Raw genomic sequence first — 20,473 nt, forward strand, 5'->3', positions numbered from 1 at the left:
GCAGGGATGACAACTCGGCTGTACGCGTCCTTCAGAAGGCTTGGAGGACACTGGTGAGCCATCTCAATGAGCCAGTAATGGCCTCTTCCTTTCAGGGTAGGGCCATGGTCGCAAGGATTGGTGGGCAAGAGACAACTCATAATTCCTACACATAAAATGCCAGAGTCCATTTCCTCCCTAGATGTTATCTAATTTCCATGTACCCCAAGTCAGTGAAGGCCAATGAGCACGAAGCTCACTGAGATGGTATCCTGCTGCCCACTCTGCACATGAAGTCTCTCTCCATCCAAGCAGAGCAGAGTGTATACATCCTCCAGTTTCACTTGCATGCTAACAGACACAGGGATTTCTCGACACCCACCAACCGTTCTCACTGTAAAACTCTGCCTTCGCCATCCCAAGCTGAAATTCCTCTCTTGCTTTAAGTGTCTGTTTGTGACAAAGTGATGGTTTACACTATTTCAGGGGGATTATAGCATTTCATTTTTCCGAGTTCTCTCTTCATAATTAAAACACCACAGCCCCCCCCCCCCCCCACACACACTGCGTACAAGGCTGACAAAGAATACAGGTCACTTACTGCACTTACTGATCTCAGAGTATGTGCTAAACAACGTCAGCACCACACTGGACCCAGCAAGTACAAATCTAAACGAATGTGTACAGAGCACATGACTCTGACACACGCTGACCACTGAAGACAACAGAAAGAGCCTGATTTGCTTCTGCTAAGCAAGTGAGTTTACCTGACACATTCCAATTCCCACTAAGTTTGCTGTGAGCTAAGATGATTAGGATTCCTTCAGCCAAGACCATAATAAAGCATTCCCTTTTCTTCCCTTGAGCAATTTAAAGGATATCTTTTCATTTCCAGAGTGACAAAGACGGCTTATGATGTAGTGTTAGCAGAAGTGAAAACAGGCAATCATCTTTCTGAAAAGTAGCGGAGTATCACAGATTTTAAATAAGCAGTATCCATGACCCTAACCGCACTTAACAGTTGTTGCATGTAGTTGCAAGTGTGTGGATATGTGAGTGTGCATGCGCAGGTGAGACAGCACACATGCTGAAGTCAGAAGATAACCTTGCGCATTGGTTCTCACCTTTCACCTTGTTCAAGACAAGGTCTCTTGTTCACTGCTGTGCCTGCCAGGCTAGCAGCTGGCCAGTCAAGCTTCTAGAGGTTCTTCTGTCTCAACCTGTCTTCTGGGAGTGGCATGCTGGGAAGACATATGTCTTAAAAGGCAATAATATGTATGGCCACCAAGTCTACAAACCTGAGTTTGATCCTGGGAACTCACAAGGTAGATGGAAAGAACCCATTTTCAGAAGTTGTTCTTTAACCTGCACGCCTGAGAGCTTATGCTTACACACACACACACACACACACACACACACACACACACAGAGAGAGAGAGAGAGCAATTGTGGGGGTGGGGGAATGCACTGTTCCTGGACAAGCTGTCTTTATAATTGAGATGGTTGCATCAGAGACTACAGAGTCTCAGTATTATTGTGCGCTAGCCACGCCATCTTTCCACTTGTTCTTCCTTCCTGCTATTCATTCTCTACACAGCACCGGGGCAGCTTCTAAAACAGATAGTATCATACACCCCCTGCTTAAAGTTTTCAGAATTCCTAATGGTTCGTAGTAAGCTCCCGTCTTGGTACCTAGGTATTTCCTACACCTTCTGCCTAGGAAGTGGTACTCCAGGACTTCCTAGGTCTGGCTTCAGCTATCTAGGTTTTGTATCATGCGAATCCTCCCAGGAGGCCTTAGGATTCCACATGCTACTTCTGCAGATGTTCAAGCCTACTACTCGGTTTTGATTCCTTCATGACCCACAGCAGAAAACAATAATATCATGTACTCAATTTGATCCTCGGTTTTCAACCAAAAGTGAGTTCTACTACTGTAAGAGCCTGTTTCGTCTTGGTCTCTGCACCAAGGCACACAGCAAACTGACAAGAAATACATACAATGTGGCTAGATTGATGAAGAAACAAATGAATGTCTGTCAAAGCAAGGAATGGACAAATGAAGAACAAAGCATACGTAGAAACCATTTTAGTCAGAGCATCGCTGTAACATCCATCTTCACGTTTCACAACACGATAAAGTGAGCACACTTGACATCCAATGGTTGACTACTGCACTGTCGATTTTAATGGCAACATTAGATTTTAATGGCAACTGTGTCAAAAACGAATGCTGAAGATATAGGTTAATTTTTCCCCTGTTATTAGAACTAATTAACTACCTCAAAATAGCGCCTCTCCTCCAGAAAGGTTAATGTATAGCCAAAGTATACTTCTGCTGTTGCATAAAATTCTAAACTTTTCCTTTGGACATGTGATATATTAACAGTAGTAAGCCTGCCACACTTCAAAAAACTGGCAATTTTGTTAACATTTCTAGAATCAGGAATCTTCTCCACCAAAACCTAGTAAAATTCTTTTTACTGCACTGTCTACGGACTTGGTTAAGTGCCTTGGATGTCAATAGGTTTTGAATATGGCATCGGTTCCCTCATATCCATCTGTCATTTTCAACACCTGGAGGGCTTTTACAGCAATGCACAAAGACAATGCAGGCATTTTAAATATTTATCCATTCTGTGTGGCCATGTGTGTGGCACTGGAGCAGAAGTCAGAGGACAACTTTCAAAGTCAGCTCTCTCTGCTACGTGGATCCTGGCAATGGACCTCAGGTCATCAGATACGGTGACAAGAACCTTTAGCCTCTGAACCATCTTATGGACCCTAGCTGAATAATTTTTAACAGCTACTTTGAATTTGAGGGTTGATCACTAATTTTTCAACTTAAACCTTGCTCCTTTATTGGAGGATGGAGAAATGGCTCAATGGTTAAAACCACTTATTGCTCTTGTAGGACCCAGGTTCAGTTCCCAACACCTATATGGTTACTCACAACCATTAGTACCTTCTTCAGTCAGCACATCTGGGGCCCTTGTGGCTTCCAAGGGCACCCAGTACACATATGGTACACATAACAAACATGTAGGTAGAACATTAATACACACAAAAATAAGACTTCCTCCTATAAATGTAATTGTTGTTTTTTAAAATTTGAGGTTCATCTTATTGATTGATTACAATACAGGAAAATAAAACCCAGAGTAGGCTAGGCAAGCATCTGTCAAGTGATGATATCATTGTTAACCGTACTTTCTACAGTTTGTACAATTAACTCAAGGAAGATGGATCACAGCTCAGTCCCTAAAATGCACCCTTCTCTAGCTCTTAACATCTTCTCTATTTTCAAGTACAGGAATTTTCTGCTGATATTTCAGATTTTGGCATGTGATCAACTGTTGGTTCTTTCGGTCTGTGCAGCAAGCAGGAGTTTAGAGAAAAGGAGAATCTGCTGACTGCAGTGGCCTTGGAGTAGTGATGCAATCTGGGTATTAGATACTGATTTCTAATGCATGGACTCAGATCAACATCACCTGGACGCTTCTTACAGCTACAAAGTCTTGTCTCCTAGACCCACAGACTCGAGGCTGAGGCACAGCCCACCCACCTGGATTTGCACAGGACTTGAGGGTGACAATGAAGGATACAAGTGTGAATGGTACAGGAGCCTCCTCAAATTCTTTAGCTCTTTACACTGCCTCCAGATTTCGTTACGTTAGACCAGGAAGGATGTGGACCCTCTCACACACCCATCTTCCAAAACACCGGGTATAAGTTCTTAAAGGAAATTGGGTATAAATTCTTTTGAATACTTGTAAATGGGACCCAAACTAAGGAAGGATTGACCCAGGTCAGGGCATTCATTAAATCTCCCATATCTACTTTATATCGCAAAGGCAGTGCTCAGGAGAGATCTAGATATTTCCAGTGTGTGTTAGAGTTCCAGTTGCAATTTCCTCATAAATGTATTAGTGGAGGGGTTGAAGTGTTTGATACTCTGAGCAAATGACATTACAAGAAAGGTCACCCCATCACTACACTCTACACTGCCAGCTCTACATTACTGAAGGTGACTGGTTCAAACAGGTTTCTGGAAACCTGGGTATAGATACATCCCCATCTACCTGGTGCTAGCTTTTCTTGCCTTTCACACAGTGCCTTGTGATAAGCCAAGAGGGAGTGAAGAAATCTGAGAAGTATCACAGCTCTACAACCTACATTCCTGGCGGGAGGAAAGCATGTCCCTGCAAAGATCTGGGTTTGTTTTTGTAACAAATACCTCGCAAAGGAGTTTAGGGTAGAATGCTGAGACTGATGCTCACATTGTCAGTCAAGTTCTGAAAAGGGGATGGAGCATCAAGACAGTATAAGACAGCTGATGAAGAGGACTGGGAAGACGGTCTTAGTGTGCCCCACCTCTTAGGGCAATGGCACCTTTCTTACTAGAAAGAGTTGTTCATATTCAATAATGCTTGTCAAGAAGGTAGGTCACACCAGCTATGCCAAGGTGTGGAGGAAGATTTGATGGTGTGGAAGCAGCTGTGCATTCTCAGGTAAGTCTAGAAGTCAGCAGGGTATGAGGCAAAAACCTCCTGCCTGCAGGCTCTCCGTGGGAATCTCAGCTATGCTCTCCATCTCTGCGACGCATGGGTCTACCTACTCCACCACTGTCCAGTTAGATTCCATGTCCTCTCATAGGACAATGGGGCCCAATGTAGGCCATGACAAAGTGCAACTCCAGCCCTTAGTCCTAATATTGAAGTTTATCCCTACTTCCCCTGCTGTGTAGAGGAGGCACGTGTTGAGACAACATTCTCCACAATCACAGACTGTTTTCCTGAGCTTTACTTTCTCCACAATACTCATGTGATAATATGTCACATGAGAACATGTCAGCAAAGCAGAGCACATTCTGAGGGTGCCAGATTAAAGGACAGGTTAACTTTACTCAGGTGAGTTAGGGAAGCGTATTTCAGAGACGGCACACAGCACTTTCATACTCCTCATTAACAGGTGCTCTGGGCACTACTTTGCCAGCCCAGGTCCTCTCTCTAATCCTAAACCGAGAGTCCCAGGCCTGATGGTTGGACCACTATTTCCGGACTCCTGTATCAAGTATCTTCCAGAGTTGGGAAAAGTCAATTCCCATCTGTTCCGTCTTGGCCCTGTATAAGACGCATCCTGGTATAAACACTTCTCAATGATAAAAGGAGCTGCAGTTTTGGCTCTCAAGAGGTAGTGTCCTTTGGGGACACAAAGAGGACCTTACATTCTTCTCTTTTTCCTTCTTCTTTAAAAGAGAAGTGGATGGCATCCTCTGGCTCTCATCTGTCTCCTTAGAAACAGGGTTCTGTTAGTGGCTGCTATAGCTACCTCCCTCTTCCGCTCTGACTCACACCCAGTAGAAGGGGGTAGGCAGGCAGCCCAGGCCATCGCTCCAATCTTTAGACATCTTGCTAATGGCCAGGCCTCTAACTCCACATACCCCCTTTCTCCTTTGCCTGCACTTGTTTCCTAAAGTAATTTCTCAGTTACTTACATTTTGTATAGATTATCTGTACATACATTTGTCTATAAAAGACATGTTCAGTTGGGATCAATGCTTATTGATCTAGCTATCAGGGAGGCTGAGGCCAGGAGTTTTACGGCCAGCCTAGGTGATCAACTGTTGTGGGATATTTGCTTACATTGCATAAAGATATGTCCATGTTAGCTGGCCGGTGGTGCTGCACGCCTTTGATCACAGCACTCAGTAGGCAGAGGCAGGCGGATCTCTGTGCACTCAAGGCCAGCCTGGTCTACAATGCCAGGAGAACTAAACCCTGTTTTGAAAGACAAACAAACAAGCATCTGTTTTGCCTCACCTGCCTAAGGCACCTGACTGGTTTAATAAAGAGCTGACGGGCCAATAGCTAGGCAGGAGAGACTAGGTGGGATTTCTGGGGAGAGTGAGGAACTCAGGGTTAGAATATTACATGGAAGGTCACAGAGAGAGCCAGACACATACAGAACAGAGGGAAGGTAAAGAGCCACGTGTCAGAAGGTAGACTAATAGAAACAGGTTAATTTAAGTTATAAGAGCTAGTTGGGAACAATCCTAAACTAAAGGCCAAGCTTTCATAATTAATAATAAGTCTCTGTGTCATTATTTGGGGGTTGGCAGTATAGAGAAAAGTGACAATAAACCTTCCCTCAAAAAAAAAAAAAAAAACCCAAACATTACTTATTCTTGAAAAACAAAGACATGAGAGGTCGCATGAGCTGACCTGTTTCTGACAGTCAAACAGAACTTTTGTGCACACAGAACTGAAATCACTCTCTGGGATCTCCGCTGTGTGAGCGCAGACAGACTGGAAGGAAGCATTTCCAGCTAACAGTCCCTAATTATTTCGTGGCAGTTTCTTCCCCAGGCTAAACTGCCTCATTTTCCTTAACTTTACCATTATAACCCGAAGTCCAAGGTACACACCCACAGGCAGATTGTCCTGAAAATGACAGTCTTAGGTGATGGGGCCCCAAATGAAGTCACCACTCTCAAAGTGGCCTCCCTGGCTTGGAGCCATTACCTCTGTGGGAAATCATTGCCAGCTTCACCACAGAGAAAGCCTGTCTGCGGCACAGGCTAAAATAACAGTGTCAAACCAAGCCCAAGCCTACGCTTCACGGTAGAATGGAATGCTCAAGTCACCCAGAGCGTGTCACTTTAGCCTGGCAGGAGGTTCTTCATAAGTCTCTGAAAGATGGCAGAATCTTCCTTTTGTGGAGGAGGAAAAGACAACCACCTTCATAGTAAGCCAACAGTGAATCAATCGTGCCACTCCCCAACCCCTTCCAGAAGGGGAACAAGAAACGTTTAGGTTGGGCCCTTCACGATGGTCACCTCACGCCCAATGGACGGCAGGATGGTGGGTGGGGAGAAAAGAGCACGGTGATGGAGAAGTCTCCACTGCCAGGGACGTCTTGTATCATTTAGGAGCTAGCGAGAAGCAAATGGGAAAGGAGGAGAAATCTGGATCAGGGAAGATGACAATTGAGCATCATCACCTGCCCAGACCACCGGGGCTCGTTCTGTAGGCCGGCAGCACTTACAGCTGCCTTGTATCTTAAACGGGACCGATGCAGGGCACAGATGGTCTCTGCTTTCCATCAAATGCCGTGCTTTGAGGGAAGAATCGCACACGGTTGTCATTAAGCGAGCTGAGGAGGAGAGGGCCTCAGAAGAGTAGCTTGTAATCTTGGCCCACAGTTTTCTCACCTGTAGAGCGGGTGCAGCCCTCTGAGTGAGCTGGGTTACATAAGCCCGGAACATAAGAACGACCTGCTGACACTCTCTGAGCCCATTATGAAACAGTCTGATCTGAGAAAACAAAATCTCCACTGAAGGCCAATGAGCTCCCCACAGAGGATGCTAGAACCCCGAAAGGAGTAAAGAGCAGTTCACGGGTGCACACAGGCTCCAGGAGAGATGCTGATTCCGTGCCAGACACACGGCACAGGGTTCTGTGCTTCTTGTTCATTTCCTCATCTAAGGGGGTAAAGGGTGTAGATGTTGCCTTTCTTAACAAATCGGAGAAACGTTGATGAGTGGGCACGTTTCAGTGTTTGCTAGCACCAGCTTGCACAGCCCAAACAGGTCGGACAGGTTGGATATTTAAACAAAGGTGGAAAAATGTGAGGTCTAAAGCCCAGGGAAGTGCTGCCCTAGAAATGCAGCCAGCACCCTTGCAGGCCTCCATCTGTGAGCGCGCGGTGGAAAGCAGAACCCTCGTCCATGTTGCTAATTTCTTGTTATACACACCCACGGTTTGGGCCAAATCCTTGGAACACCAGGCAATGCACAGCAGAAGAGACTACGATCCACTTCTCATCCTACTCCCAGCACACTTACCCCTTGTCTGCTGTGACCTAGTTCTCGGCTCTCCTAACTACTGGGCTGTTCAAGTATGGGCAAGCATGATGCTCTGGGTTTTGATGCCATCCACTAGTTTTACCTGATATGACTAAGCTTTTGGAATATTTCAACAAAATAGGTCAAAAACACCACACTGCCTGAATTCAAGAGAAAACTTTGGTACTTACTTCAGCTCCAAAAGAAGATGAATAGATAAACATTCCTACTGCTACAACATAAGAAAGTTTGTTAAAAATATTAGCATCCAGCCAGCCAAATGATAAAGGATTATGAACCAGATCATGAATTTGAGAAGTGGCTCTGAGGCGAAGGCCTGACTGCTGTTTAACACACCCTGTGAGCGGACAGTTTTATGAGCTCTTTCCCTCCCTTCAACCTAACTGAACTCCAACTGGTCATTCAGAAAGAAAGAAGCACCAGTCACAGGTACACTTTTAAATTATTCACTCAAAAATAAAAGTGTAGCGACACTTTAAAAGTATATTAGAGAAGGAAAATCCAGAGTGAAAGAAAAAAAAATGTAATTTCCAAACAGCTACTCAAGAGATTCAGTCAACATCAGCTAACTTTCTGCTTTGATGTCTTCTCATGCATTTTATCTTATTTGAATAATAAAATTAAGCGAGGTCACTTTCGCCTACTCTTTCTCAGAGAATAATAGCAGTGTTCTACTACTTGCAGATTTCTCAAATGCAAAGTAAAAGCACTGAAAAGAGCCACAGAATATCATCTAATAGCTCAGCGCAAGTCCACACCCCACTCTGAATATGAAAATATCACAGAACAAGCAGAAAAGATAACAATGAGGATTTGCACAATTTCAAAATGGAGACAGGCATCTGGCCCACAGCTTCTCTGCAAAACACTATCAAACAGACCCAGAACATTCTGGGTTCTTAGAATGCATCATGTTCATCGTGTTGTTCCATTTTTAAGGTGCACAGAACCTATTTTATTCTGTTTGTAAATCTGTGTGCAGATCTGGCCTGCAACAGAATGTTGGGCTAAACATCTTAAGAAAAAGGGCATTGGGACAAGTTGTCAAGCATTTAACACAAACTGTAGGCCTAGCTCTGAATCCTAGGACAGACCCTGGGAGACTCCTATGGCCATTCCATGGAGGGCCCTTTCCTAGAAAGTCAGAATGGGAAAATTGATGATCAAAGGCTGCAAAAGCAGTCCAGGAAATGTCACCTATATCAAAGCACCCGGGTCCCAAACCTGGCTACTGAGATGTCAGCAAAGGCTAAAAATGTTTAAAGATGATCAAACAAGAAAGCTATTAAAAATAATCAAGTAAGAAAGCTACTTATTGGAAGTTTAATAATGTAATTAGAGAAAAATTGGTAACTTAAGAATTCTATGATGAACAGATTTACAATGTTCATGCTCATTGTCCAGGAGAAACACCAGGCCACTGAATCACTTGCACACTCAAGAGGATGCAAAGGGTATTAAGGGGAGTGAGCAGGGGCTAATACATATAAAGGTTTTGGTTACCCTCCCCCTAATTAAAAGTTTCAGCCCTTAAAGAATGTCCTATAAACTGTATCAGAGTTGTGTTTAATATAAAATATTAGATCTGTTGATAATACTTAATACTATCACCGTAAAACTACCCCTCATTAAATACTCAACGTGTGTGTGTGTGTGTGTGTGTGTGATATGTGTGCATTTACATATATTCAGTGGTGTTAATCTTCTGTTGTGTATATACAGTTAAAACCCCACATACATGATGTTTTTGGTAATCTCAGTTATAGCGTTGCATGCAAGATAACAGGACATTTATGTATGATCTTTCATCTGGTGGTTTTTTTGTTTGTTTGTTCTGTTTTTGAGACAACAGACTCACTCTGTATCCCAGGCTGCTGTGCAGCTCTGAGATCATTCCAACTTAGCCTCTGGTGCTGAGATTAGAAGCATAATGTCCCTGTGCCCACCTACAACGTACAGTCTTCTAGGCTGAATTAAAATTAAGATTTCCAAAAAAAAAAAAAAAAATTAAGATTTCCAATTGTTTCTGAAGCAGTTTTCCTTTAGCTTGTCTTTCTTCTTTTCTTTAGAACTATCTCAAGCCCAGACGCCTATAGTTCCAGCTACTTGAGGGGATGAGGGCAGGAGGATAACTAGAGCAAAGATGTTTGGGGGCGGGCCTGGGTGGCACAGCAAGACCCTAAATCAAATAAACAAGAACAGGCACGGGATAGGATTGCCCCACAGGTGTTTCTCCTGGAACTAATTTCCTACTGATGCCTTTTCCCCACAGAGGAATATAGTGGCAGAGTGAACATTTTTTGAGGGGACTGGTTGAACCTTTGCATCGTCACCTCCTCACGTGAGAAGCAGCAAGTATCAGGATTCATTACTCAGAATCCTGAGAAACTCAAGACGACTATAAGAGAATTTCACAGGACTCTTCCTCTTGGTGGGGACAGAGGGCGAAGAAATGACTAGTCCCTTGGAGACACTGCCGCACTCTGCTGCTTGTCTTGTTTTGTGCTGACCACCTGTTCCAGACTGCCGAGTTTAGCTGTGCATGCCAACAGCAGGCTTAGCTCAAGCGTTGCAGAATAGCATGCTAACTCCGGAGTCTCTGTGGTCTCATTTATCATGGAGTAGGTCACATTTCTGTGCAGCTAAAACTTTCTTCAAGTATAACAGGAACACATAAGCCTCTGTTCCTGAAGACGACATGTTATCCAGTAGCATCCTCAGGGTCAGGCAAAGCACTTGGTCATACTGCCTTTCTTTTTTCTTTTTTTTTTTTCTTTGCTTTTTAAGACAGGGTTTCTCTGTGCAGCTATGGAGCCTGTCTTGGAACTTGCTTTGTTGACCAGGCTAGCCTCAAACTCAGAGATCTGCCTGCCTCTGTCCCCAGACTACGGGGATTAAAGGTATGCACCACCACCACCCAGCCAGCTCTTTTTACCTTTCTGTGACAGCCAAAATGAGAACACATCACTGCTCTTCACATAGTGAAGGAAAAAGGCTGCCATGAGAACACCTGCCAAGGTCTTCAGCATGTTTTTAAGCCTAATAAACATCTACAATTTTATAGTTTAAAGTCTGGGAAATGAGCAAAGTGGAACTGAGTTTCCTAATTTGCAAAAACAATTATGGTCTGCAGGGATTTTTTTTTTTCTTGAAGAATACTCATTTAAAACAAGGTCTGTTCCATTTTCTCTTTCGTCATGGCTCTACAAATTAAGGCTTTCTGGAACAACTTTTGCAAACTGAAGAGCTTGATGCTCTTTTTCCTATATTAATCTCACCTGGAGGGTGTGTTCTGGCTTAGTTTCTTAAATTTGCTTTGGAAGGCACACACTGTTTAATACAAAATTTCAACACGAGAACAACTGATAAAAGAGTTTGGGAAAGTTAGTGGTTGGACCACAGTGATGTTTCTGTGAATTATTTTCTGTGCTGATAGAACTTTATTATTCTGCTCACAAACTAAGCTACAGTTTTTAGATAAGGAGTTTTTAGGGGGCTGGAGAGAAGGTTCAGTTGATAACGTGTCGGCTAGACAAGACTCAGGACCTGAGTTTGGATCCCCAACATCCTCAGAAAAAGCCAAGTGCTGCAGCACACACCTGTAGTACCAGTGCTGGGGAGGCAGAGGCAGGCAGATCTCTGAAGCTCACTGGCTGGCCAAACAGCCTAGCTGAATTGGTGAACTCCAGGTTCAATGAGATGAAGATACCTGACAATCTCTAGCCTCCACTTGCTCATGTAAAAACTTATTAAAAAATGTAAATAAGCAGCGTGTCCCCACACCCCACACATACATTTTAAAACTTCAAAAACACGAAAACTGCAGGACAGGAACCACATATAATAATACATTCTTTTTTTTTTTCATTTTTATTTTTAAAAAGTCTCTTACCTAAAATTTCTCAAAATTTCTTGGTGTTATCTATCTTTAGTTTTAAGGTAGTGCATTATGTTGGGTATCCTAGAATGAACATGTAGTATTAGAACTGGGTGGCTGAGCAGGGTGGTTGTATAGAGCCCTGGGAAACATACTTCAGTGAATGAGTGAGTGAGTGAGCGAGTGTACACACACATTCATACACAGAACAAAATATCATGTAAATGTACTCGTGTAATTAAGCTTTAAGAAGTATAAGCTTTCTGGGCGCTGTAAAGCAACTGTCAGTGTGACTGCCCATAACAGATTTGTGTGCTATCTCTGGAATGGAGACTAGACCTATCTCACAAGGCAACCAGTGGAAGATCAGAGTTCATTTACAGCCTTCAGAGCAGAAAGTGAAGCAAGGGTCCTCAGTGACATTGTATCCTGCCTTCTCATGCAATTAAGTCCTCAAAGAAATGGAAATCTACATTTAAAAAGTTTGCTAAGTATATGAAATGAGTTATATTTGAGATTAAAAGAAACAAATATAGAAAACCATTCCAAGGGAAAATCAGGCCACATCAGAGATTATATGCAATTTGTGCCCATCAAGGGAGAGACAGATCATATGCCCACTAGGTCAAGGGGAGACTGCTTATGGCCAGTCAGAAATATAGGTGTCAGTATGGCAGCACATATTGATAGCATATAACTTGGGAGCCTGAATCAGGTGAATGAATGAGGCAAGCTTGTCTTAAAGCAAAAAAAAACAAACAAACAAACAAACCCAAGATGGAACTGGGATACTCAGATGGGGTCTCACAGGTTCCAGGGAAGTCACTGTGTAGGTCTTCTGGCTATCTGGCTCAGTGTTAAAATCTGGAAACCCCACAAAAGAGCTCCTGGATGCTACTCAACCCTGGTGGGTACCTCGGGAAGCAACAGCAGGGAAGTGGGGAAAGGACCAGATTCTCAGGTTTCAGCACTGTTTAAATTCCTCCATACATCCCAGGGAAGTTTTGGCTCCTAATTAATGCAGCACAGGTATGTGGTTAGCAGAGATCACAGAAGTCTCAGATTCTGGAATGGATCCATCAAGGCAAATAAATCTAACTCACTCTGACACATTTTTGTAAATGAATTCACATTTTTATAATGTTTTTTTGAAAGTCCAACTGTGCCAACAAATGAAAGTGATAATGACTTTCTGATTGATTAGCAAGATATCACATGTTCTTTTAACCCACCCCTTATAAACCTTGACAGAAAAGACAAAATAAACATAGTATGATGAACTCAAATCATCAATGGGGAGAAATCTGGGGAGACACATCTGTAGTCCATAGGACAGGACAAAATAGACAAAAACAAGAACAAAGAAAACAAACACAGATGCAGGCAAAATTTATTAACAAAATCTAACATTCTTTCACTATGAAAAAAAAAAATCCAAACTTGGAGTAGAGATGAACTTCCTTCAGATGTTAAATTTCACTAAGATAACCCACAACACGAATCACAGTTAATAGGGAGGGGCTGAATGCTTTCTTCCTAAAATGAATAAAAAGACAAAAATGTCTATATGCTTTACTTCCATCTGGCACTATACTAAAAGTCTGGTGCACTCCAAGAGATAAGACAGGAAATGAATGACATCCAGAAAGAAAAAAAGAACAAAGCCATCTCTATTGCAAATGCCATGATCTTGGGAGCAGAAAATCATAAGGAATCTACTAAATAATTCTCAGGAACAAAGAAAGAAGCCTAGAGAGATCACAGGAAACAAGATCATGGTTATTTATATACCAGCATTGAACGAAAAACAATCCTACTTAATACCACCGTAAGGAATATAAGAGGAAAACATTTAACAAAGAATAAAATCAATAATCTGAGGATCCTGAGACATTGCTGAAAAAAATCCAGATAGCAAATGAGTGGGAAAGCAGCCTGTGTCACTGGATGGAAAGACACAAGATTGTTAAGAGTGCAACAGTGAAGCCAGGATGTTGTTCAGTGGTGGACAGCTTCCTAGGCCCAGGGTTCAATCCTGGTTCTGAAGAAAACAAAACAAACAAACAAAAAAAAACAAAAGATGGCAATACACCAAAATTGATTAAGAGACTGAACATATCTCTACAATAACTGTAGCTACCCTTTCTGAAGAACTGGCCTCAGTTCCTAAATTCCATGTAGGGATGAGGTACAGCTCAGTAACAAACTACTTGACAAGCATATCAGGGTCCTCAAAACAAGAAAACAAGCAAAACTTATTATCCAGATAGAAATGCAAACGAGTCAGATTAATCAGAACAAGTTTGAACAGTGGGCTCAGAAGGCAACTTAAAAAATTTGTTTTTGGGAAAGCAGTTTGGTTAAAAGACTTGAACTCCCTTATTGCAGACTCATTATATTGTGATAACAGCCTTAGGCTAGGCACATAGACCAATGGAACACACAGGGAAGCAGATCCTTACATTTATGAATTTTTAACAAGAGTGGCTGTAAATTATTGAAGAATTATGTAGGTACCACATAAGAACAGATAACTTGAGTGCTTAGCAAGTGCCTGAAACTATTTGCTAAACTGATACCTTCTAATCCTCATCCTAATTCAATTAAGTAGACTGGATTCAATGCCCACCATCAAACAATTTAAAACTGATATCCAAAGAGATAAAGAACAGAAAATTACAAATACCCAAAGAGATTTGGATTCTGGTGTGTCGCTGACTCCATGAGAATTTGATATATTTTGAGTCTCTTCTCATAACTCCATTCCAATAATGTTAGTATTTTAAAAGAGCCAGGCAGTGGTGGCACATGCCTTTAATCCCAGCACTCAGGAGCAGCCCTCGTGAGGCAGAGGCAAGTGGATCTCTGAGTTTGAGGTCAACCTGGTCTACAGAGTGGTTTCCAGGACAGCCAAGGCTACAATGAAAACCCCTGTCTCAAAAATTCAAGAGGGAGCATTTAGAAGCTGTTTCTGCTCTAACTGAAACATATGATAGCACTCTGTAAAATATATTTCCAGTGCCTCACCTCTCAGCATTTTTAATATATCCACCTCTATTCTCTCTCATCCCTGAATGAGCATCATTCCAGAAAGTCATTTCCTGGTATTTATCTGATAGTCCCCACTTCTCCCCACACCCCGGATTTTACCATCTTTCTGGAGTCTCAGAACCAGGCCACTTAACTATTCAAAGGCTCCATGGTATTTTTTTTTCTCATAAAGTAAAGCCTTTATGAGATCTGGTAGGCACATGAAGATATTGTTTACAGTAAAAGGTTGCACACATGATGTTTAAAAGGGTGCTTGTATATATATATATATATATATATATATATATATATAAATATAAATATAATAAGCTACCCACCTCTGGCTCTCTTAAAAGAAAAACTCCAAGCGGCAAGGGAAAATGACACTGTTCCATGCCAAAGAACCCAAGGGCCAAAGGTCTAGCCTAGCCAATACCTCTGATACCGTGAGATACTTTGAACAGGCAATTAGAATGATCTCGGATTTTTCTCTATGGGGAACAGGGAATTCAAAACAAAACTCTGATGTTTTTAGGCAAGTCTACTAATGGCTCTCACTGGTGCGGTCAGCCACCCAAGCAAGGGACACCTCACCTACCTGTGCATGTTGCCGTTGGTGGTGAAAGACTGACCACACACAGTACACTTGTAAGGCCTTTCTCCCGAGTGCACCAGCATGTGACGATCCAGGGAGCTGGCAGAGCTCAGTGACTTCCCGCAGATGCTGCATGAGTGGTCAGCTCCTCCAGTGTCTGTGTTGTGCTGCAGAAAGCGATCAGTGCAATGGTCACTTGAGAAGACGGCACTAGAAATACAGACCTGGGCTCTATAAAACCAGTCAAGTCTCTCAACTCTTCCCCTGTTTCTTTTGAAGTGTCGTTGAAGAAGCCCAAGGCATTAGGGACATGGGCATATAATTATTTTGTCAGATTATCTTCCACTCCCATGTTCTAGTTTTGAAAATTAGTTCCAGTGCAAAACTGAGACAGTCTTTGCAGGCCTATGGGTTAAATAAACACATATATTAATTCCTCTGGGTGGAAGGAATCTTCACTATACAGCCAATATGCGAAATAAACAGGATTTTCACACTGGGAGACCACGAACCTTGTTCCAGTCTGACGACTTAGGTTGGTTAGAGAACAGAAACCTTTATGAGGTCGTTTGGGGTTCTGAAATATGGTAAGAAACATTTCTATCCAAGTCCATGCTTCTTTAATCACTCGGCGCCATTACTATTTAGCAGCCTTTTATGACTTTCCACCATCATTTCCCACTGTTCTGTCTTCACTAGCAGTCTGTCATGAGCCAGCAATGGCATGAGAGGGATAAGGATACACCCCCTTGTAAAGCATACATTTCCCATTGTAAAGGGGAAGAAAAGATCCCACGTCTAGGAAATCCTCAGCTGCATGAAGCACGCTTATATCACGTAGAGCAGAAACGGGGACAATAATACACATCTGTGTTCCAGCACTCAGGATGAAGCTGAGGCAGGAGCACTAGGAGCTTCAGTCAGCTAAATTACATAGCATGACCTTGGTAAGAAATACTAAGAGAGGAAAAGGGCAGGTGTGGTGATACGTGCCTATAATCCCAGCACTAAAGCTGAAGTTGCTAATAGTTCTAGGATAACCAAGGCTGCAGTCTGAATTCAAAGCAGCATGCACTACAACTACATGTGAAGACCCCCATGTCAGTTCCCCTTCCTCTGCACATATTTACAGAACCAGAAAAAGTGTGAAGGTGGTAGGGGGGACTAACAACTATAATCTTTTATCATAAGAGATTTAGTTCATACCATACAAACAATAAGAAACACAGTGTCAATATATGTGATCAGTTAACTGTATGTTTTTTGAAAAACATTCTTAGTCTCTGTCATTCAGAAAAATGACTATGCAAAAAAATTATTTCATAATGACCCCAAGATTGCTAAAACACTAAATTTTAGACATAGCTTATACATTTACTAGACAATTCGATTAGTGAGAATAATTTAAAACAAAAATACAAAAGCAGTGGCGAACCTGACGGATGTGCATGGTCAGCTGATGCTGGGTAGAGCAAACCTTTTCACACAGGGGACAGCTGTAGGAAGACTTCTCCTCTTTCGTCTCCTAAAGAGATTAGAACAGAGAATGGATTTCCAGCCACAGTAAACTGGCACCTTCTGTTTTGTAATAAGCCCAAGTCTAAGCAGCTGCAATCATTAGATTGGAGCCTGTCCAGGTATTTGTGCAGGTCGCTTGTCCATCTGTCCTCAGTTTCCTTGCTTAAAAATGAGAAAACTAACATTGGCTTCACTGTGCTAAGATTAAATTAGTGGACAACGAGAGCAGGCAGGGCCACAGTGCTCAGCACAGAGGCTCTCGGTGTTTATTAGTGTCTCAATCACACATCACTTCACTGACCCCAGTGGCTGAAAAACACCATGTCACCTACAGCTGAGTCAGGACAGGGTGTATTTCTCCCAACTCACACCCAAGCTCCAGGTACTATTTTCTTTGGTTAATTGTTTGTTTGTTACTGTCTCGTGTAGCCCAAGTTGGTCTCTAAGTCCTTAAATAGCCTAGGCTTCCTTCAACTCTTGATTCTCCTGCCTCCACCTTGCCTGTGCTGAGATGACCAGGTCTCAAGGCCCCTCTGGAACTTGAGAGAGGTTTTGAAGTCCTTATCAGAAAACTCCATCCTAACCGTGGAAGGATTTCTCAGTGCCTCACCAAAGGGAATAACAAGGTTCTGCCCAGAAAGCTAGCATCTTCTTGGCAGTGTCCGTAAATAAAGAACAAGGAGAGTTCTGACCCTGTCCACACTAGTCAGCAGGATAACCCAAACCGAAGACTTCCACAAGAAGTGACAAAAACTCAGCTTACTATTTGGTTAGGTGGTTCATTTTATTTTCCCTCAAAACTTATAGGATAAGCTTCCTTCAAGCAATAGTCTCATTTTTCTAAGGAAAAGGCTAACTTCTTTCACTGATCCTTTGTTTTAAGTTCTTCCTTCTAAATCATTCGTGGGAAATCACAGGGAAGGCCCAGTATGACCTTCTTACCCACACAGAGCTCAGGCATCACGGTTCCCTGTCTATGTTCCTAAAACTAACTCTCCTCACGCCTGGGCAGCTCTCAGGAATTAGAAAGTGCAAATGTTGCCATCACTGGGCTTCCATAAACAGCGGGGTCATCTGGAAGCTCTGGGTAATATAAACTTCTAGACTCTCAACACACTGACTGGCCCAGGGCTGGGGGGGAACACCGGAGATCTATTTGTCTCACAATCTCCCGAGAAGACACTGATGCACTTGCTCAATCAGGAGATCATGAGCATGTCCATGGCGAAATCACAGACCCTGAGCTCACACTATGGCAAGTCCAGCCACAAGAACTCATTTGTGCTAAGTGAGGTGAGAGGCAAAAGAAGAGTGGCGGGACGCCCTGGTCAACCTCCACATCCATTCTGGTCTGGGATAGCTTTGAGTAGATTTTTTTTTTCATTTGCACTCATTTGAATGAGTTTCTTCTTTTTTACTGTTAACACCAATTATTGAGCACATACTGATTAGTGAATTTATAGCAACATCAGGTTTGGGGTTTTTCTTTCCACAATCACTAAGAGATAGCCACTTATTATCTGGAAAAGGAAACTTTAGAGTACAGAAGGACAAGAAACTTGCTCCAAACAAAGAATTAGAAATTGACACCAGCTTAACACTCAGACTAGCTGCTTGATGTCCCATTCCCTAAGTCACAATACTATATAAAGTCTGACCCCACCGCACAGAAAAGCAACATCCTTCTGGTTGTTGATTGATGAGAGGTGATGAAAATAAAAGTATCCCAAAGACTGTGAAAACAAAAGGCACCACAAACCAGATGGGTGAAATGAACGCGTGAAGATGTCTTGCTTAATGCTACCTTCTCTCTTATTCTAACCTTTTTTCTAAACGATGGAAGCAGGTAAGAGAACTAGGCCAGACAAATAAGTAAATAAATATATAAATAAATTTAAAAATCAGGTTTTGCCCAGTTATCCATATCCTTCTTGTTCTCTCAGAGGCATAAGAAGAAGATGCCTCACAGCCAGGTTAAAACTTTAGGAAAAAGTCAAATTCTGAGGTATTTGTCAAACCATCAGACTGAAAAAACTATGTAGACTTTTTATGCTGTAAAGCGCAAACTTGTGTATTAAATTACTAAATGCAAATTTAAAAAAGCCTAAACCCAGGCAGACACAGTGGCTCATCCCTTTAGTCCCGCAGATGACTTAGGCGGGGGAACTGTTCAAGCCCACAAGCTCATGTTAGTCTGTGCAACACAGTGGGACCTTGTCTCAAAAAAAAAACAAAACAAACAAACAAAAAAAAAACCCTGGGCCTCCCAAGTGGCCAATCACTTGAGGAGACATATTTTAATAAAACCATCTGTGGTCACCTTGAATAAGACACCAGGCACATTGTGTGGAGGCACACGGAGCTGACAGATATTGACTCTAGGGTTGATCATTAACCCATTAACCTCTGCCAAGCCTAAAGCTGGTAGCGCCGCTGGGCAGGCCATAATATACGTTCACAAAACCCGAGGTGTCTGTGGAATCAGATGTACTGACTTTTAAAGTTGAAGAGATTAATGAAAGAGCATTGTGATGGTGGGAAAGGCCCACTAAAGACGTCTTGAGCCCAGTTATTATACTCACGCTGGTGAAAGGAACACACTTCCTGAGCTGGGAGATAAAATTAGCAGCTAATGTGATAACTAACCAGCCCATAATGAAACAATCTGGCACCCTTGTCAGCATCCGGCTGGGGCTAATCTCTCCTGGAATGCTATGGTCACATGGATGCAACCTTTCCCAAGGCGCCCTCTTTCCTCTCTCCCTGTGAAGTTGTCAGGTAAAGGCACTTCCTTACTCCCTGAGCTGTCTACCAATTATGTTTTGTTTTCTGAAATAGAGTGCTGTATTTAGTAGGTTACCTCTGGCCTGAGCCTCCCTTCCAAAAACTAAGCCAGCGTATCATCACATCCCTGAAGGAGAAAGGAAGCAGATGACAAATGACCCAGCTACACAGCACATTTGATTTCCTCACTCCCAGGAAACAAACCTCAGTATCCAGAGATGGAAGGGATGGTGGGTGTCTTCAGAGACCCTAACTGTCTCTAAGCGACTAGACTTGGGGCAGCTGTGCTGCACTATGCTATTTAAGGAGAGGCTCTTCCCTGTCTTCCATTCACTTTTGGTAGAGTAGAGAAGGATGCTTAGTCATCTTTGAATGTGTGACACCTGGCACAGTGGCTAGGCAGAAATAGAAGCTGGATCTACTGTTAAATGAGTTGATAGACAGAGAGACTGATGGAGAGATGGACAGACAGCCATATGTGAGTGGAAATAAACCTTTTCTTCCCAGGACTAGTGCTCCATCTGTACTCAGGCTGAGCATTTTTCTCAGGCACCCACAGGAAGAGAGGCACACGAAGGCAAGGGAAAAGAGAGAGAGAGAGAGAGAGAGAGCGTTAACAGTGCTCCAAAACCTAACACATCCCTGAGCGCTGCTGAATCCTCAGGCTGTAGGCGAGGAATGCAGGCATGCATACTTAGACACATAGGGAACCTGGGGCTGCTATCACTTCCTAGAGGGCACATTGTACTAAAAACATGAGAATCTGTCAAAAATCCATCATGGGTGTGCTTGGAGAGAAGTCTGTTTATAAGAAGCCATTAGT

General features: G+C 42.8%; 1 protein-coding gene across 12 annotated transcripts in view; it reads right to left on the minus strand.

Annotated features, from left to right (window-relative positions):
- Rreb1 (ras responsive element binding protein 1) overlaps window positions 1–20,473 on the minus strand; it is a 184,195-nt gene that overhangs the window by 35,386 nt on the left and 128,336 nt on the right. For all 12 annotated transcript variants that reach the window (XM_050142720.1, XM_050142722.1, XM_050142712.1 and 9 more), the window contains 2 exons: window positions 16,784–16,873; window positions 15,352–15,515 (listed from right to left, as the gene is read on the minus strand). In XM_050142720.1, coding sequence (XP_049998677.1) covers window positions 15,352–15,515; window positions 16,784–16,873 — 254 coding nt within the window. The remainder of the gene's footprint in view (window positions 1–15,351; window positions 15,516–16,783; window positions 16,874–20,473) is intronic.

Source organism: Alexandromys fortis, unplaced genomic scaffold (assembly GCF_014885135.2).
Source record: "Alexandromys fortis isolate MF-2015 unplaced genomic scaffold, M_Fortis_MF-2015_v1.1 scaffold_5, whole genome shotgun sequence".
Classification (NCBI taxonomy): domain Eukaryota; kingdom Metazoa; phylum Chordata; class Mammalia; order Rodentia; family Cricetidae; genus Alexandromys; species Alexandromys fortis.